The sequence below is a fragment of the Apis cerana genome, linkage group LG5 (assembly GCF_029169275.1).
Source record: "Apis cerana isolate GH-2021 linkage group LG5, AcerK_1.0, whole genome shotgun sequence".
In the NCBI taxonomy this organism is placed as follows: domain Eukaryota; kingdom Metazoa; phylum Arthropoda; class Insecta; order Hymenoptera; family Apidae; genus Apis; species Apis cerana.
The window spans coordinates 10,588,318-10,606,960 of NC_083856.1; the positions used below are offsets into that span (position 1 = coordinate 10,588,318).

Here is an 18,643-nt window from a genome sequence, read left to right on the forward strand (position 1 = left end):
TTTAAATTTGTATTTTAAAGTTAAGGTTTCAGATAAGTTTCTCATATTAATTTTAATATAAAATTCTTTCCCATTAATTATTTATTAACGATATTCATATAGTGTACATTAGTTACAAATCTCCATTATGTAATCTAGTAATGAATAATCAATTTATTCATTTAAACCATAATTAAATTAGAAATAAAATTTATATGTGAAAATAGAAGAGGAAATAACGTTTTAAATGTATATAATTATATTTTTTTAAAAATTAGATAATAATAAGAAATTAATGAAAAACGTATTAATTACGAGTCCGATGATGTGTTAATCATTAATAAAAAATTAATGGAAATGGAATTTCGTAATAAAATTGATACAAGAAACTTGTCTGAAGTTTTAATTTTAAGATGCAAACTTAAAAGTGCAGAAATTTTAAGTGGAAAATGAATAATTAATTAAACTTCAATATGGCGGCTTTATATACCTCAGACGGTATGTATGATGCAATAATCGTTAATAAAAAATTAATGTAAAAGAATTTCGTAATAAAATTGATATGAGAAACTTCTCTGAAGTTTCAGCTTTAAGATACAAACTTAAATGTGCAGAAATTTTAAATAGAAAATACATAATTAATGATTTTTATATTTAGTGTTCTTAAAGGGGCGGGGAAATATTCTCTCTGTCCTTCTCGCACATATTGCTTTCCTTGTCGGTAACTTCGCATACCTCCTTATACATTCTACTATGCTAATAACAAGTCGGAGCTTCGGTTATCCAAACGCGAGATGGCGCTGATCAAAAACTTTTGTCGCGCTCTCACTTATCGGAGTGTTAAAAATATTATTTCGAAATATCGTTTTTAAAAATACTTAAGAGATGGCGCTAATTCTTAATTCTTATTTTACTTTATAGTAACTTTAAAAAAGTGTCTTTAACATTCAAGAGATAGCACTATCAATCAATTCTTATTTCTTTTATCTTTCATCCGATATTTTTTATCATTATATATATTTCATTTGCGGCATTCTGAAAATAGTATTAATTTCAATATTTTTTCTCTATTTCTATCATTTTTTTCTCTTTATTTATACTTGTTTTTAGTTCGTAATAAACTGATATGAATTAGATATATTTCATCATTTCTCTTATAAAATTGCAATAAGTTTTAATTTTTGATGCAAAAAATTTCTGATTTCATAAATATATTTTTGGAACAGAGATTTTTTAGATTAAATTCTTTAATTTTTGAAATCTGAAACTAAAATTTAAACTCTGAGAAGTAATTTAAGATTGTTTCCTAACTATTCAAGACTAGAGCAGATTTTATTCGAATAAAAGACAGTTGTTATAAATAAATAAATAGTTTTTTTATAAAAAATTAGAATTTGATCCAACAACCATACAGATTTAGTGCAAAATGATGGCTAATTGCCAATGTAATATCTGATGTAATATAAGCACAATCACGGATATAATGTATGATTAAATAAACAAACATGACATTGAATATCTAATTTCGTGTCATTCGTATAAAAATAGTAAACTAGTAATAAAATGTAGATATTAATAACTACTATTTTTACATAATGTACATCAAGTGAAAATATCGTTCAAACGAAAATAAAAGAAACATATTCGCAGATTTTATGAATAATTTTTCTCAACGCGTATCATTTTATTTATCGACGTTTAAATGTGAAATAATAAAACGAAAGAAGACAAAAGACAAAAAGATAAGATAAAAAGATATATATATATATATAAATAAAACATGAAAGAAAGAAAGAGAAAGAAAGAGTAAATAAGAAGGAGAAGGAAGAAACGTGGGAGAGAGCGTTGAAAGAGAGTTGCCAGTTGCAACCTTAACACAATTCTATTTCTTTCGATGCATCAGGCCGTGTGCTGAAAATGACGCAATCGAAGTGGCGACCGCGAGAATCTTCTGAGGAGAAGACGCGACACGTACGTAAAATGCGCTCCCTCGTACGTATGTACGGTGGAAAAGAAAAAGACTGCGCGAAGTGGGGTGAAACGATCCGTAGTGGAAGACGAAGAAGCGTCTGGTCGAACGAGTAGAATCGTACGAACCTTCATCGTGGCCGCAATAGCGGATCTTTCATACTGGTGCCCACGTTAACATTTTACGACAGATAGCGAGTATCAGTCGTACGTGCAACGACCAAATACGTTTATCGAGCGACAAGTTCAATAAGGTAGCACCGACGAACGAATTCATCAACCGAATTATCAACCGAAAAAAAGGAGAACGAAGTGAAAAGGCAAAAATGGTTTACGAGAGCGACTTCTACACAACTCGACGACCCTACTCACGGCCTTTAGTCTCGTCTTACTCCATCACGGTCAGTATACATGGGATTGCCAACAGAGCGGGATGAAGTATGTCTTAATAATGTTTTTTTGCTGGATGGCACTAACGTCGAATAAAAGCGTCAAGTATGACACGGGAACACTTTAACCGAGACAACCTTGTTGTACGGATTTTAATCGATCCAAGAGCCGACGTTTCGCTTCTCCTTTCAAATTCTCCATCCAAGTTTCCATACTTTTTCCTTCCTATTTCGCGTCTTGATTTCTAACCTTAACGACGATTTGTCAAATGGCGAGACGTTGGCTCGTTCACGATCGAGAATACAACGACACTCCTTGATTACCCTTTTTATTTCGTTCACGAAATCGATCAACGACAGCCACGGTGTATCAACGGAAATACGGAACGTTGTATCGCTGTCGATGGATCGAATTCGATGCATTTCGAAGTCTCTACTTCCACACTGTATTCCGGCCATTATTATTCATTTACCAATGTTGTCACTGTTGCTACAATTGCTCTTTGACAAGTTTTTCTCAATTCTTGATACATGCACTCGGTGTCTCCCGAAAAATGAAACGAATACTTTGTTCGGTACGAGTCGATCGTACTTAGCACAAGCCTAAATTTCAATTAACGTGCACATTTAACAGCACGGAGTATCGAGTATGCCGTCGAGTATCAATTACGAGAGTTAAGCCAGATATACGACTGCGCAGTAATAACCTCCAGTTTACGGAATTAATTTGTACCTGCATCTGATAATAAGCTCTGACACGAGTCACCCGGACGAATTAAACGGACGGGAAAAAAAAAAAAAGAAAGATACCTGTTGAATGATTTGTTTTCGACAACATCCTCTGTGTTTTGTATGCACTTGTACACATATGTATGTGTTATATCTCCCAATGTAACCAAGATTTTATTATTTATTCTACCAACTGTATGCTTCGTGTATTCGTTTGTGTAAATAATTGGGAATTAATTGGGATAGGAATTATTGTTTTAAACAGATGGAATTTATTTCAATAAGATACGAGCGATCGCATTCGTAAAAATGATCGCTAGATTAAAGATAATTTTTTTCTTTCTTTCTTTCTTTGTTTTTATTATTTTTAAGCCTTCTTGAACTTTTAATTTGCAAATCAATACTCGAATTTTAACGTGTTTCACGTTTATACAAATATTAAACGATATTTTCATCTTCGAAAACGAAATATTCGAGAATTCGTATAAAGCAGCGATTCGAGGGCAAAGGAATTAGAGAAACGACTATTCATAGCGTTGCAGCCATTTTCCGGGACTCTGTCGCGTTAAACTTAGATATCATACTGACCCGGCAAATTTTGGATTCGTGAGCAGCAAAAAATGTATTTCAAACTTCCACGTAGTCTGTTCTATGACGAAAGATTAATTTAGAAAAAAAAAAGTAATAAATGAGTAATAAAGAAAAATGAACGAAGAAACGAACTTTTTTACAAATTCGAAGCGAAGAAAATAAAGGAAATCGAGGAAAATTAGTCAAATTTTTCGAGAGGAGAGAATTTTTCAACTCAACCGTGACAACGCAAATTTGGATCGATCGAGACCGATTCTCCATCGGTTGATCATGGATCAATGGCATCGTTAAGAGCTGACCCGAATACCTTTACTTCCCAACGATTCTAACCATGTTTTGAAAGAGAGCTCTCGAGAGAAAAAGAGAGAGCGGGAGCATCTCGAACGATTCGAAGGAGAAAGAGAGAGGGATGTAACGACACGCGCACTCACACCAGGGAAGGAAAGAGCGATTCGGTGGTCAAAGATATGTTATTAAGATACTTTCCGTATTTCTTCGTTTCAGTAGAGGGGATTCTGCGAGCATCGGTGTTGCGTTACTCTGCCCTAATTTAGACTCACGACGTAGACCAACGATGTTGACTCCCACCACTAAGGGAGCTAAAATTCGTCACGGAAATTCATATGTGATTTTCTCACTGGCCATATTTGCTTTTGTAACCTACATGTCGCAAAAGCTTCGTGTTTCTCGGATTATTGTTCCTCGAAACATTTCGAAACATTTAGATCGATAATGCAATTTCCTTCTATTTTTGTCGTCCCACCTTGGACAAAATGGAAGGAGAAAGAGAATTTTCTAATTTTTTTTTTTTTTTTTTTTTACACGTACATTATCTGAACGAGATTATATGGACAATTTTATGGGAGACGAGATAGAAAGATTAGCGAGCTTTGATGGGAATCGATAATTAAGATAGAGATAAAAATGTTTTTAAAATAGAACAATAATGAAAATATTGAAAAAAATAAAAAGAGAGAGACAAGCTGAACGCTCAACGACGTGTTTGGAAACAGAAGAGAAGGAAAAATCTACGACAATATGCGATATTATATCGGGGGAGCAAGCGTAAGGAGGGATCCGCCTTAAAAAAATCTCGCTCAACAATTCGGAATGTGCGGAGGCGAGCACGAGGGCGCCGGTGTTGCGTTCCTTGTATACCATTCACTGTTGCTTTCGTCTATTTTTACGCGAGGATGAGAAACACGCTACGCGCTATAACCGTGGCAGAAAATAATCGAGAATATAAAATAGCGAGGAATCATCGGGGAAGAAAAGGACGACGTTTGTATTTTCCTTATCCAATTCTATATTCGTCCGCAGTAACCGGAATGGCGGTGGCACGATCATTGAATAATTTAAGATTCGTCATTTTAACTCGGGTTGCTACGATCGATATATAAGTAAATATATATAAATATATACATATATATATGTGTAGTGTCGCAATAATAATGGAAGAATGATGGTGTGGAAGTGAAGACGAATCAAAAGGGATCAAGTTTCTGATCGAAGCTCGGCGAAAGGAAATAAAAATAACAATAACAATAACAATAATAATAATAATAATAATAACAATATAATAATTCTGAAAAACAATTGATGATCGAGAGGAAGAATATGAATGGGGCAGAAAACGCATCACGAACGATGATGATGAAATTTACAGAAACAGGACTACTTCCCCTGGGAAAAAGTGCCGTTTGTCCCACGACCATCCTTGGTACCGGAACCATTCACGGTTTGGGGTCGTAAGAAACAGGATCCTAAAAAGGAATTTTACCAATACGTCACCCTGAGGGATAAGGAGGGTGTGGTGCGTGGGAAGAACCCCTCGAAAGAGGATCATGCTCGTCAATTGGTGGCAGGTGGTGCGGTGTCGAAGGTCAGTTTGGATGCCGCAGCCGAATTGGCGAGGAAAGGACACGTTTTCGGGAAAGGGGTGCTTTCCAGGCCACAGACTACCAACAGACACGTCGCTTTACCGGCCAGTGGTCATACCAAGATACTGATGGCGCTCCAAACGCCATCTTGGTACCGATTTTAAGGATAACCCGCGAACGAACTGGAACTGCTTACTAACGGAATATTACGTCTCGTGAAAAGAAAAGACGGACGGATTTCGATAAACGACTGATAAACAATTTTCATGTCTTTCCTCCTTATTCAGAATTTACAATTTAGCTGGAATATAATACGAACACTTGTCAGGATTGGAGATTGACTTTATTGATCCTTTGAATAATTAATCGGACGATTTAACGAAAGATTTCTCGAGAGATTCGTAAGTAGATACAATTGATTAATATTTTTTCAAATTTTATCCGTTTACAATAAAATAAATAGAAGGGAATGAATTGCAATAATCCCTATTTTTTATTATAACAATTTTATTCGAAATCGTGAATGATCGTCTCGATTTTTAGAAATCGTGCGTTTAACCGCGTTTAATTTCGTTCCGAGTTTATTATTTTAGGCGAATAGAAAGTTTTTGCTCGACCCGTATATCTATAATTAGGAAGGCTCGATTTTCCAAGGAAGAATCGATGCTTGAGCAAGATCGAAGGGGCAAAGTGAACAAAGTTTTTAGGTCGAAAACTAATGGCCGAAACGAGACACCGAGATGCACCGGTGCATATGAGCAAAGAACACAAACATAACTATATACACATACACTATCGCGTCACGTTATGTATGTGTTTCTTGGCAAGTTGGCTTGATTCAAGTTGCTCAACGTTGCACTCTAGAGTGTCCTGAATATCTCGGCAAGGAGACATTATTAATGCATACGTGTACCGCTCTACGTTTATAATTGGCCCGCACGTTGTGTGTCTACAGATAGATATCGAATATACATTAAATGGCGAGATCTTATCTTGGCGATCCTCCTCTTTACTTTCTTCTTTCCCCTCAACTTAACATCAAGTGATTAAAAACCTTAAGTATATTCGTGCTAATTATTGCCTTTCAAAAAAAAAAAAGAAAGAATCCATTCTACTTCGTTTGTATCCGTCTGAATTTAATTTAAAATAAATCGAACCCGGCAAAATGTCGAAATATCGTTTTTCTTTCGATAATTTCAATCGAAAATGAGTCAGACGAAGTACAAGGTGTATCACGATAATTCCAAGTTTCGCGAACTGTTATTCTCGCGTCGTACTATTCGTCGAACGTGTATGAAACGATTTTAAAAATTTTCCAACCTGATTACGCATTGATGATTTCATGATTACGATAATTCGCAAGAAATTAAAAATTCTTTCTTATTTTTCACGACCCGACACACAATGTCCCCTTTTCCAATATACGTTATTCCAAAAGACGGAGAGCAGAGCGAACGAAAACTTGGCAAATTAAATCGATCGAAATTATACCTATATATATATATAAATATATAAGATATATGTATATATATAGAAAGAGATTGTACGAAGAGAAGAGTGCGGTTTTGAATTTTCGAGAAATGGAAAGAAATCGAGTTCTGTTCTCCGGGAAGGCCTCTGTTCTCCACATTGTTGACCTTGTGTAACCCGAATCTATAGACGCCTCGGCATTACGTGGTCCGTGACTATCCGGAAGTCGGGGTGAGGTCTGCTCAAGAGCAGTACAGCTATGCCTACACCAACACCAGCTCGTCGTCTTCCTCCTCCTCCACGGATCCGTACAGTCGCCGCCCGCACAAGTCTAGCTACAGCGAGGAGAGCGTCTACAAGAGGGAGAGCGGCCCCTACGGATCGTACTCGACCGAGAGATCGACCAGGACATCGAGTGGCGGCGCTCCTGGAAGCTATCATTCCTCCTACGAGTCCCACACTTCCGGCCGTTTGCCAGGCGGCACCACTTACCGCCATTTCTCCTACCGTGTCTAAACTCCCGACCGACCTCCGCCATCTCGATCGAGCAGCCTCCATCTTCCGACCGTGGAGCAACGGAACGACGGACCCGTTCTTCCTGTTTTTCTCTCGCTCGATCGAAACTCTAAGGAGACGAGCTTTTTCTTTCTGCCTTCTTGTATCTTTTCTACAACGGTGTACGGTCGTCGCGGTTTTCTCTGCGCCGAGAAAACGCAGTGGTTCCCAACCTTTCGAGCCGCGACTCCGTCCTTTTCACTCGCCTTCTCATATTCGTGTCTTGCTGGAAATTTGAAAAGGAGAGTTTTCAAAACTAGTCGTGGCCTGTTCGTTCTGAATCGAAGATAATGGAAAAAAGGGGAGGGTTGCGAGTTGAGAAAGGTTGGAACGCGCTGTTCTATCATTAATCAAATTTGTAATTGCGCGATGAAAATTAATCATCATGCATACTTGGATATTTTGAAATTGATTAATCATTGGCAGTTGTTAAATTATAAACGATGTATTGGATATTAAAAAATATGTATTTGTTACACGAACGATACAAATAACAAATTTGGAAGTACGCTCTACTTGTTTTAGCAATTTTATTATCTTTATCGATTGTACTTGTGGGAGTGTTTCTTCTTTTTTTCTTCTTCTTCTTCTTCTTTTTCTTTTCGCTTTCGAACCAATGATTTTATTTATATTATCCGTGTGCCAGCATATATTTCGTTTCCTTCAGCGTGTGTGTGTGTGTGTGCGCGCGTGTGCGTGCGTGTAACGACAGTGTGAATTAATAAAAGAGAACGCATTACAAGTATCTTTGCAATTTATCGGACATCGAACATCGGACATATTGATCACTACTCGAACAATAAAAAAAAAAAGTGCGTGCGTTCACTTTTCTGTGTACCAAACTGTTAATCGTGACTAACATCTGAAACCAATCTCGATAGACACACAACGCGACAATCGGCCAACAAATTCCTTTTGTTCCGCGGATCCGTTGAAAATTTATTCGTCGTCACCTTTTTTTTTTTTTCTTTTTTTCTCTTGGCCCAAGGTACACTTTTCCTTGCTTTTTTCTTTCTCTCCGATCTCAATTAATCAGAAACGCGCATTCGATCGATCAGTCTCGCACACGAACGATTTCGACCGACGGTCGCCAAATTCTATAACACGCGCGTGTGTAAACGAAGGAAATAGAGGGAATGAATAAAGTGGTGCGTAAAAAAAAAAAAATAAAAAAATAAAAAAATGAATAAAAATAAAAAATAAAAAAAGAGTGCAGAAAAGGATACTGTATTGCGAACATTACTAACCGGGTGTTGTTCTTCTTCTTTCTATTTATTCTGCTTCCCACTGTGACTCCTCGTCCCAATCGCCGCCGTCGGATCGCATCCAATATCGTCGAAAATCGATTCGAAACGAAAATCGCACACAAAACTCTGTAAATACGACGAAAAACCGGAGCGCAGGATCGACCGATTACCTTACCGATCTCTACGATTCTTCAGGTAAGTAGCATGGAGTTGCAAGCAAATGGAGAACAGAAAAAAAATATATATAATAATAGCTCGCTTGAATCGCAAAAAGTACGGCAGAAGCAAAATTTTAACAATGACACGCTCGATTTTTGCAAATCGATCGATTCTCACCGCAAGATTTCTCTTCTTTTTTTTTTTTTTCTTTTTTTAAAACAGTACGACGCTTTTCTGCTTATTCCATTTCTTCATTAAACTAAACCGCATCGTCGACCGCATTTTCGCAAATCATCCATAATATCATGGAAATTGCATCGTGGAAACGTTGAACACGACGATCATTAGCGCAACATCTAATCGATCGCTTTAGCTGCTAATTAGCTTCGAAATCGGTGAGGGAATGAGTGGTGGAAAGAAAGGCAAAGGAGGAGAAACAAATGATCAGAGAGGATGATTAGAGAGATCGTAGATTGGCAAAGCACTGTTGCAAATTACGATCACAACGATTGAACGTAATAAATCTAATCCGATTTTCTTTGCTCAAATTACTGGAACACTGTTTCACGATTGCAATCACGATTGATCATTAGCGTTAATTTCTACTTATCGTTTCTAATCGCATCTCAACGTCAATGAATGAATGAATGGCGAAGGAAATGCGAAAGGAAGGAAAGAATGATTCATTGTTAATTAAATTAATATCTAATCATTGATGATTGATATAACGTCTATCGAACATTATCGCAAATATCACTCCTAGAATAAATCCATTTACCATGAGAATGAATGGCGAAAGAGAGAAAGAGATCGCTAAAGTACTGCTTCAAATTGCTATTAATCGACGTAATCATTGCCACTGCTGAATAAATTCGAAGGGAGAGAAAGAGGATCGTAGATTACTAAAATACTGCACAAATTGATTCGTATAATCGAATAAATCCATTAGCATGAGAATGAATGGCGAAAGAGAGAAAGAGATCGCTAAATTACTGCTTCAAATTGCTATTAATCGATTACCATCGCGAATGAATCCGATATCAATGAAGAATGACGGGGGAAAGAGAAAAAAGGAGACGAGAGAAAAAGAGATAGAGAGAATGGGAGAGAAATGCGCAAATGCTTGATAGGAGCTTGGCCGAAGCTAATTGTCGCTGATGCCGCTGGGAGCGTAACGATTAGTCGACGAATTAGTAAAGCAGAGTTCGTGCCTCTAGTTGAGAAGCATTCCCCGCATGCCATACGTGGCTCATAAACGGCTCGTCACTGTAATCCACATCCCGTATCATACTGTGTACTATGGCGGCACCCTGATACCGATAAGAGTTCACTCGCGCGTACGTCCAAGCGTCCTTGCAGCCGAGCTCAACAGGATACGCAGCCTGACAAGACCGTCCACCGAATCCTACGTGGAAAAGTATCTTCAATCGAAGGATCACATCGTAAGTCTGCCTAAGATATCTCCTCCGATATCTCTGTTTCGACGCAAAGAAAAAAAAGAAAAAAAAAGAGAGAGAGGAAAAACAATCGCATCGTTCACGGCCATTAAACACGAGTGTCGTCACCGTCGTCATCATCATCATCGTCATTATCATCATCACCATCATCCATGTCGTCGAGACACGTCCGAATCATCGAATCATTCGTCGCATCTCTTCACGATTACAACCCGTTGTTTCTTCGACGACATCTGGCATCATCGTTCGGCGGAATCGCGTCGTCTTTTTTACACGGACAAGCATTTTTTATATTTTTACCATATATATTTGTCATCGAGTCGTATATATATATATATACATATATATATATATATACATAGATATATGTAATATTATATTATCGATTGAGAATTTGTCTCGATCACTCGAAGCATGTCTAAAATTATTGAAATTTGTAAATTTGTCCCATCTTGTAACGCCGCGATTATACTTTTTCTTTTTCGATCGATTTAACCGAATAACGAAACGATCGTTGTTATTGGCTAATACTAATTCCTGTCTCAGAAACAGAGCGAGAACCTTCGCACGTATATTTTACGTATCTCTCTTCACAGTACTTCGACGACGAGGCGAGGGAAATACGTGCGAGAGTGGATTCCCTTCTCCGACGAGTACACATCTTCGTCCCACGAGCCGTGGCAAGGTATATTTAACCGTATTATTCGCTTGAGAAAACGCGAACAAAACGCGGCCGTTCTTTCTCTCCGTCTCCCCCCACCCGATTATATCCATCCACATTCGCCCAGTAACGCTCGGTAATGCGAAACGACTTTTTCTAGCGACTTCGCCGAAGAAATAGTGCCGGAACGCATGCGCAGCGGGGACTACGTCCGCCGACTTATCTCGGGCAAGCACAACACGAAGAAGGACACGATAGAGCCGATCTCGTGGTACGAGGTACCCGATCGAGGTAACTTTGGTAATCTGGCGTGTGTTAAGTATGTCGCCGGCAAGCCACACTCGATCAGGAAACCCTACTTCAAGGTCGCCGACTTGCGCCCGTCCGACATCAAAAACGATGTCAATTTTCTCAGTTACTACAGCAAGAACCGCGAGGCGGCGGCTAACGCCTGTGAGTAATTACACATCGAGGATAACAAAACGATGATTACACGAACACAGATCGCCGATAAACTCGCGAGGAAGCGCGTGTTATCCAGCTGTTCTAAAATTTCTCTTTTTATTATACGCACGTAACATTGTTCTTTCGCGTCATCTTCATTATATACTTGTCATTAGAATTTATTTTATAATTTTTTTTTTAGAATCACGCAAGATGGAAAAATGAAAAGAAGCTTTTAGGACGGCTAGATATATATATATATATAGTTTTTTTTTGATCGAATCTTTGTCGAGAACGGACGATCGAGAACGAATGGAAATTTTTTTATTCGAACACGGAACACGTAGGAAGGAAGATAGTGAAAATAATAATAGTCACGTTATTACGAGAAAGATCGAATGACGAATAATTATCGAAAATATATATGTAATTATTAATCGTTACATTGTTGTGGAAATCGAAAGAAAGTGAGAAAAGAGAAAGAAAAAAAAAAGGGCGATGTTATTCGGCATTACTTTCCCGTATATTTTTTTTTATATATCTTGAAGAAAATTTTGGAGAAATAAAAGCGGCCATGTGACGCCGTTGTGTGTACCTTTCTTTTTTTGGTTTTTCTTTCCCGCTCGGTTTTCTACTCTTTTTTTCCACTCTTTTTTGGATGGATTGCCATTGGATTCGCTCTGATCTGATAATTTTTTTGCTGTGCTGTGTTACTCTTGTTTTTTTCTTTTTTTTTTTTTTTTTTTTTCGTTTCCCTCGTTCGTTACGTAGTTTCCTCTTCATCTCTACACTCTTTTTTTTTTCCTCGTTCTTTTGTATGTATGTACAGATTTTATTGTTATAAACTGTGTCTAATTAAAATATGTACACGTAGCGACACGAAGGTGTGAGACGTTGTTTTTTTTCGTTCGTCTTTTTTTCGTTTACTTTTTTCGTTTTGCTCGTCTCTCGACGGTTTGATTTCTCGACAATTGACGGCAATCGAGGATATTTCGAGTTGCGGAAAAAAAGAAAAAGAAAAAAAAAAAGAAAAGAAAAGAAAAGAAAGAAAGGAAAAAAAAAGAAAGAAAGAAAGAAAGGAAAAAACGAAAACTGAGATGAAAGCAAGATTTTTCACACGAAGGGGAGAAGTGCAGAACCAGATGACTGGGACACGTAAATAGGGGTAGAAATGGCAGAGGAAGAACCAGTTCGGCTTTTTTTTGAACGTTTCAGGCAAAGGGTGGAGGAATCGGGTTCCAGAGCTGTACGAGGATCCGACAAAAATGAAACGGAAGGAGGAGGAAGAGAATGAGAGTGAAGCAGCTGCCGAAGAGTGACGACGCTCGCGTTGTTAAAAATATCGCCCCGATTTTTCTTTTTTTTTTTTTTTTCAAATTTACAAAAATCCACACAATCACGCGTGGGCCCCTTGCACACAACGATCACCAACACGACTTCACCACGAGAGAATCAATTATCGATAAAAAAAAAAAAAAAACACCTTTCGCACGGAGATGTATAATGCGCACAGATTAAAAACCGACTGATTGTGAATTTCGTTAAGGGAAAATTGGTCGAACTAATCGATTAACAACACTTTTGGTGTCGGTTTTCGCACGAGATAATAACGAAAAGACTGAAAAAAAAAAATAATAATAAAAAAAAACGAAATAAAATAAAATAAAACGTTAACAGCGGTTACGAGTAATCGTTCATACGATTTTCAGTTAAAAAAAACAAAAAAACAAAAAAAGGAAGAAAAAAATAAACGAACTCTACGCGATTCGAGAAATTCACCAATTACTCCTTTACTGTATATACTAATTACGTAAAACTTGTCCGATAAAGAAAAAAAGAAAAAAAAAATAAATATCCAAATAAATCAATGTCCGATGATTAAAAGAAAAAAAAACAAAAAAACGACACCGTCAATTGTTTTCCTTGCACAAATATCGGAAAGATTAGAGAGGAGCTGGCTATCCGAGTGAATATGCGTTGCGTTCGAGGTAAGCTTATCATACGTGCTTTTGCAGATCTTAATAATAAAATCAGGCCAAGATTTATATTTTTCTCTGCTGGACCGAGGTTGAGTGGTTTTTTTCTTTTTTTTTTTTCTTCTTCTTCTTCTTCTTTTCTCGGTTGTTGAGAAAGGAAATGATTAATCATTGATCATATTGATCATAACAAGAGCGATATTAAGAAAAAAAGACTGTACAAAACGATATCGCAGCAGCTAAAGTAAAATCTTGCGTATTGAAAGGGGTGTGTACGAGGAACAAGGGACGAGTATCCTCCCACAACCAATATTGTTTAAATATTGTACATACGAATGATGCAATTCTAACGATAATCGTAACAAAAAGAAATATCGAACCCGTTTTCATCGAAGCGACAGATGCGGTGGATCAACGTTAAGTATATATATATACATATATACCGTGTGTCCTTTTCTTTTAATCGACCATCACTACCCCCACCCCTCATCATTCGTGTTTGTATAATAGGAAATAATCGAAGCAAGACGAGAGCAAGGATTCGATTCATCGTTTCTTTTTTTTTCTCGCGATAATAAATTACATCGTAATATAACAAAAAACCAAAAAAAAAAAAAAATATTCAGGAATAATTTCATATTCACCGATATATTTTCGAAATGAAAATTCGAAATCTTCTAATATGCTAATTCATTCTCAGTCGCACACCATCGTATGTTTGAATGTAATTCTTTTTTTACGAAGCTTTTTATCATTATTGTTGATAAAATTACGTTGATTAACAAAAGCGTCAATAACGTTTAATAATTTCTAACTTCTTTTCTTTTTTTTTTTTTTTTTTGACTTATGGCTTTTTGTTCCATTCGTTTACATTCATCTCTCTCTCTCTCTTTTTTTTTTGTTTCATTTTCAGATACATACGAAATTATATGGAAAATTTTATTAATCGTTAATCGAACATTTATGTTTCATATCATCATGTATAGCTCCAGATCAACCGATGACGGAAAGAGAGTTGCGGAAGGGTCAGTAAAAATTTCTCTAACAATCGTCGATTAATTCGACTCGTTCCTTTGTTCTTCACTTACTTCCCTCCAATTTTCTTTCTTCCCTTTTCATTCATCACTCTGACAAATTTTAGCGCGAGCGTTGCAACCCGATTTGGACGAGTCGACTGTGAGGAAAGGTAAAAAGAAAAGGATCTCCTGAAATCGCGAATCCTCCTAGGTAAAAAAGCAAAAAGTGATCGTTTCGTGTGTCTAGTAACGGATAAAACGCGTAGAGAAACGGAATCGAGGGCGGAGAAGAGATACTCCAGGCGCGAGAAAGTTCTCGAGGAGGAGGAGGAGGAAGTTCACCCTTCGGTGACGCAATCAGCGGCCGAACAGGAGCCGGTTCAATCCAAACCCGCAAAGGAGCCACAAGTCGCGACAGAGCCTAAATCCCCAGGTAGAGCCGAACATCCTGCGAAGAAACCGGAGCCAACGACAGAGAAACCCTCGGAACCCGTGAATCAAACTGCGAAAGAACCCACCCCCGAACCCGAACCCGCGAAAGAAGCAACGCCTGAACCTGAACCCGAACCCGAACCCGCGAAAGAAGCAACACCCGAACCCGAACCCGCGAAAGAAGCAACACCCGAACCCGAACCCGTGAAAGAAGCAACACCCGAACCCGAACCCGAACCCGAATCGCTTTCAGAGACAAAAGGAAAAGCAGTGGAGTCGAAGGAAGAAAACTTAATGGAGTCGGAGGATGCGGAAAAGGTGGAGGAGCCAGAAGAACGAGAAACGAATGAACGAGAAGCGGTGGAAGTGGTGGAAGAGGTGGGATCGAAGCGAGACGTTAACGAAGCTGTAAGTGAATCGGAGGAGGAAACGGATGAGAAGGAGGCAACGACTGAGGATGGTATGTTGTTTCGAAGCAGGATCGGGCTATAAAAGAAAAAAATTAAGTCGAAAAGAAGCCTCGAATAAAGTCACTTCGTGTAATTATTTATTAAAATTCACCAGTATGAATTAATCATGATGATCATTGAAGTGAATTTATTCGTTGTAACACTTCAATTATTATTATAAATTTCGCCCCATCGAAGGAAGGAAGAGTCGATTTAAAGAATTTGTGGATAAGTATAACGAACGAGTTAGGCATGAAACACATCTACGTCGTACAAAATGTCTCTTACGTTGCATGATATTCGTAACGTGTATGATTCCTTGTTCGGTCGTAGAAATATGTATCCCGTATATGTATATATTGGTAATAACAGAATTGGTAATAAATAAGTAATTCTCATTGAAAGAGATTTCTCACGTTTCAGTGAGGCAAGAGAAGGAGGAGGCGGTCAAGAGAATAGAGCAGTACCTTATTAACGCTGCCGAGCAGGCGAGGTGGGTAACCCTAATAATGATAAAGTTGGCACCTATCGATGATAAAAAAATATTGCGTAACAAAGGTCGAGACGGTTTGAAAATGATTTCGACATTCATCACGCTGAACTCGATCGGCTTTGTTAGCATTGAACTCGGCCAGGTGACCTAAAATCCTGGCTTCCAACCGATTTTGGCGTGCTTGCCAAAAATATCGGTCCCCGTCTGATTTATTAGACGATGATCCGCCGATTAATGATAACGAAATTTTGCTGGATTCGGCCGCAGGACCGAAGAGGAGCGGAAAATAGCTGCCGAGGAAGAACGAGCGAGGCTAGAGATGGAGGAGGCGAAGGCGTGGGAGCAGCTGCAAATAGCACAGGAGCGAGTAGCTCATCTCGACGAGATTATCGAGCAGGAAAAGATCGAGGAGAAGAGAAAGGCCGAGGAGGAGAAGATCGAAGCTGACCTCTTGGAAACTCGAAAGATACTCGAGGAAGAGAGGTAAGAGGTGTAATTTTGTTCGAAGAAAATGGAAAAAAGTATAGTCACCAGATATAGCATAGATTTTGATTATTACCACCATCATTATTAATATGTTATTAATAAGAGATTTATTTTATCCAAGACCAGGTACAGGATCAACTGTATATCCTCCATTATCAGCATATTTATATATCATTCATCTCCATCAGTTGATTTTACAATTTTTTCGTTACACATATCAGGAATTTCATCAATTATAAAAATTTTTCTTTAAATTATGATCAAATTTCAAGCAATCTTATTAATTATATCTTTACCAGTGGTGATCCAATTTTATATCAACATTTATTTTGATTTTTTGAACACCCAGAAGTTTATATTTTAATTTTACCTGGATTTGGATAATAATTTCACATATTGTAATAAATGAAAGGGGTAAAAAAGAAATTTTTGGAAATTTATTGTTCGAGCTCGTCGTGTATTTACTGTAGGATCAGACGATCGATACACGATCTAAGTGATCCTTTCTTTGTGTAGAAAGTTAGAGGAGGCTAAAACGGCGGCCTTGCTGGCAGAACAGGAGCGGATGCTGGTCGAGGAACAATTGGAGAAAACACGGGAGGAGGAGGAGAAGGAGGAAAGGTTGGCGAACGTCACCTTCCTCGATCAAGATCGGGAAGTGAAAAGCATCGATCATTGCCGCGACGACGAGATAACGTGCGATATTACCGACCAAGATAGGGAGGAGAAGCCCTACGATCCAATCACGGACGACGAGACCCAGGTAAATATTCGGAGAATGTCGTTTGTTGAACGTCGAAAGAAAAAATTTTCTCGCGATCAGAGATGATGTATCTTGTATGATCCAAAGATCGAAGAGGAGGACGTGCACGAGGAATGCGAATGCGACATGGCGGAGAATCCTTTCGTGGAGGAGCCGGAAGGAGCGGAAGGAAAGGCGGTGACCGGTGGGAATAGCGTGGAGGAATCGTCAAAAACCGAAGAAGCAACGTCGGGCGGAGAGGAAAGTTTCGTGTGGGGCGACGAAGATGATTAAAACGAATCCTCCGAGAAATCGTTCGTGCATCTCTTTAAATAATCGCGACTGTTGTCGCACGTCGTATATATGTACAAGGAAAGGATGAAACGTTTGATAATTTGCTACATTGTTGAAAGTATTCTGTTTCGAATCGTTCGAGTTTCTCTCTATCACATTTCGATCATTCGCATCTGTCGTTTAATTAAGACACAAAGCACCCTCACTCACGATTTTTTTTTTACTTTTCACTAAAAATCGATCTCGAGCTTCAATCTCGATTTTTGTCGATTCGCTTGTCGTATTGCACTTGTGGAAAAAAAAATTTCATGGCTTTGACGAAATCGAAAACGATCTTTCCAACGGATCCTTCATATCATCTTACACGTTCAATTATTAATATTAATCGTTGAACGATTATATTTCTATCTTAGTTGATTCCATTATGGGTCTTGTGCAAAACTTGTACAAAGTAGAAAGTTGACGAGAAAAAAAAGAAAAAAAAAAAAGACAATTTCTCTTTCTAGAGAAACAAATTGTTTAGTAAGTTTTCAAGTTATATACAAGTAGAATATATGTTATATGTATTTATTTAACGTAATTTATCTTGCAACATCGTCCAGTTCCAACTTATTTCTCTTAATCGATACCAGAGAATGGTTTACTAGGTCTTACGTAACGTATAAATAATGCACATCCTGCTATAATTGGAAATGAAAGCGAGTATACAGGAAATTATTAATTTCATGAACGATTAAGCTGGAAATGGAAAAGTTGAATGAAATTTTATAAATACGAATCTACACGATGCGATGTTTCTTTCAATGTTTAGTTCTTTCCGCGTCTTGTTGCTAAAAAAAAAAAAAAAAAAAAGAAAAAAGAAAAGCGAAAAAAAATATTTATTAATTATATCACGCTGTTCTTACACTCGATACACTGCACTTTTCGTACTTTTAGCACTTTCCTGTATATTTCTATAATACGTATTTTGATTATATACACTTCTTTAGCAATAAATATGTAATTAACATTCGAACATTTGTGAATATTTATTTGTAAATTTATATTCTCTATCCTTGTTTCGATATCTATTCCGCCTCATACATTTTTCTTCTTTAAATATCGAAAAACTCGTTAAATATTTTACCTTTATCTAAAATTGATCGCTAATATTATTTTCGAGTTGATATTAAAAACGTAAATGTCACGATTATAAGGTCACTTTCGTAGGAAGAACAATCGCGTAT

At 37.6% G+C, this 18,643-nt stretch overlaps 1 protein-coding gene across 6 annotated transcripts; it reads left to right on the forward strand.

Annotated features, from left to right (window-relative positions):
* Positions 1 to 1,831: 1,831 nt before the first annotated feature.
* LOC107997823 (caldesmon) lies at positions 1,832 to 18,432 on the forward strand. Of its 6 annotated transcripts, XM_062075152.1 has the most exons (13): positions 1,843 to 2,348; positions 5,323 to 5,538; positions 8,965 to 9,003; positions 10,185 to 10,409; positions 11,021 to 11,109; positions 11,246 to 11,538; positions 14,492 to 14,530; positions 14,647 to 14,691; positions 14,769 to 15,413; positions 15,826 to 15,895; positions 16,163 to 16,378; positions 16,898 to 17,144; positions 17,232 to 18,432. In XM_062075152.1, the coding sequence occupies exons 1-13, from the start codon at positions 2,274 to 2,276 to the stop codon at positions 17,415 to 17,417; spliced, it is 2,385 nt and encodes a 794-aa protein (XP_061931136.1). In that variant the 5' UTR covers positions 1,843 to 2,273; the 3' UTR covers positions 17,418 to 18,432. The 6 variants fall into 6 exon arrangements, with proteins under 6 accessions (XP_061931137.1, XP_061931136.1, XP_061931138.1 ...); XM_062075153.1 differs by lacking the exon at positions 5,323 to 5,538 and having other exon boundaries at positions 1,832 to 2,348; XM_062075154.1 differs by lacking the exon at positions 10,185 to 10,409.
* The last annotated feature ends 211 nt before the right edge of the window (positions 18,433 to 18,643 follow it).

Bases quoted from the DNA above. Each gene is read 5' to 3' on its own strand.
- LOC107997823 (XM_062075152.1), top strand. From the start codon at position 2,274: ATGGTTTACGAGAGCGACTTCTACACAACTCGACGACCCTACTCACGG. The intron at 14,692-14,768 runs GTAAAAAGAAAA...TCGTGTGTCTAG, and splicing joins CGAGTCGACTGTGAGGAAAG to TAACGGATAAAACGCGTAGA. The intron at 16,379-16,897 runs GTAAGAGGTGTA...TTCTTTGTGTAG, and splicing joins AAGATACTCGAGGAAGAGAG to AAAGTTAGAGGAGGCTAAAA.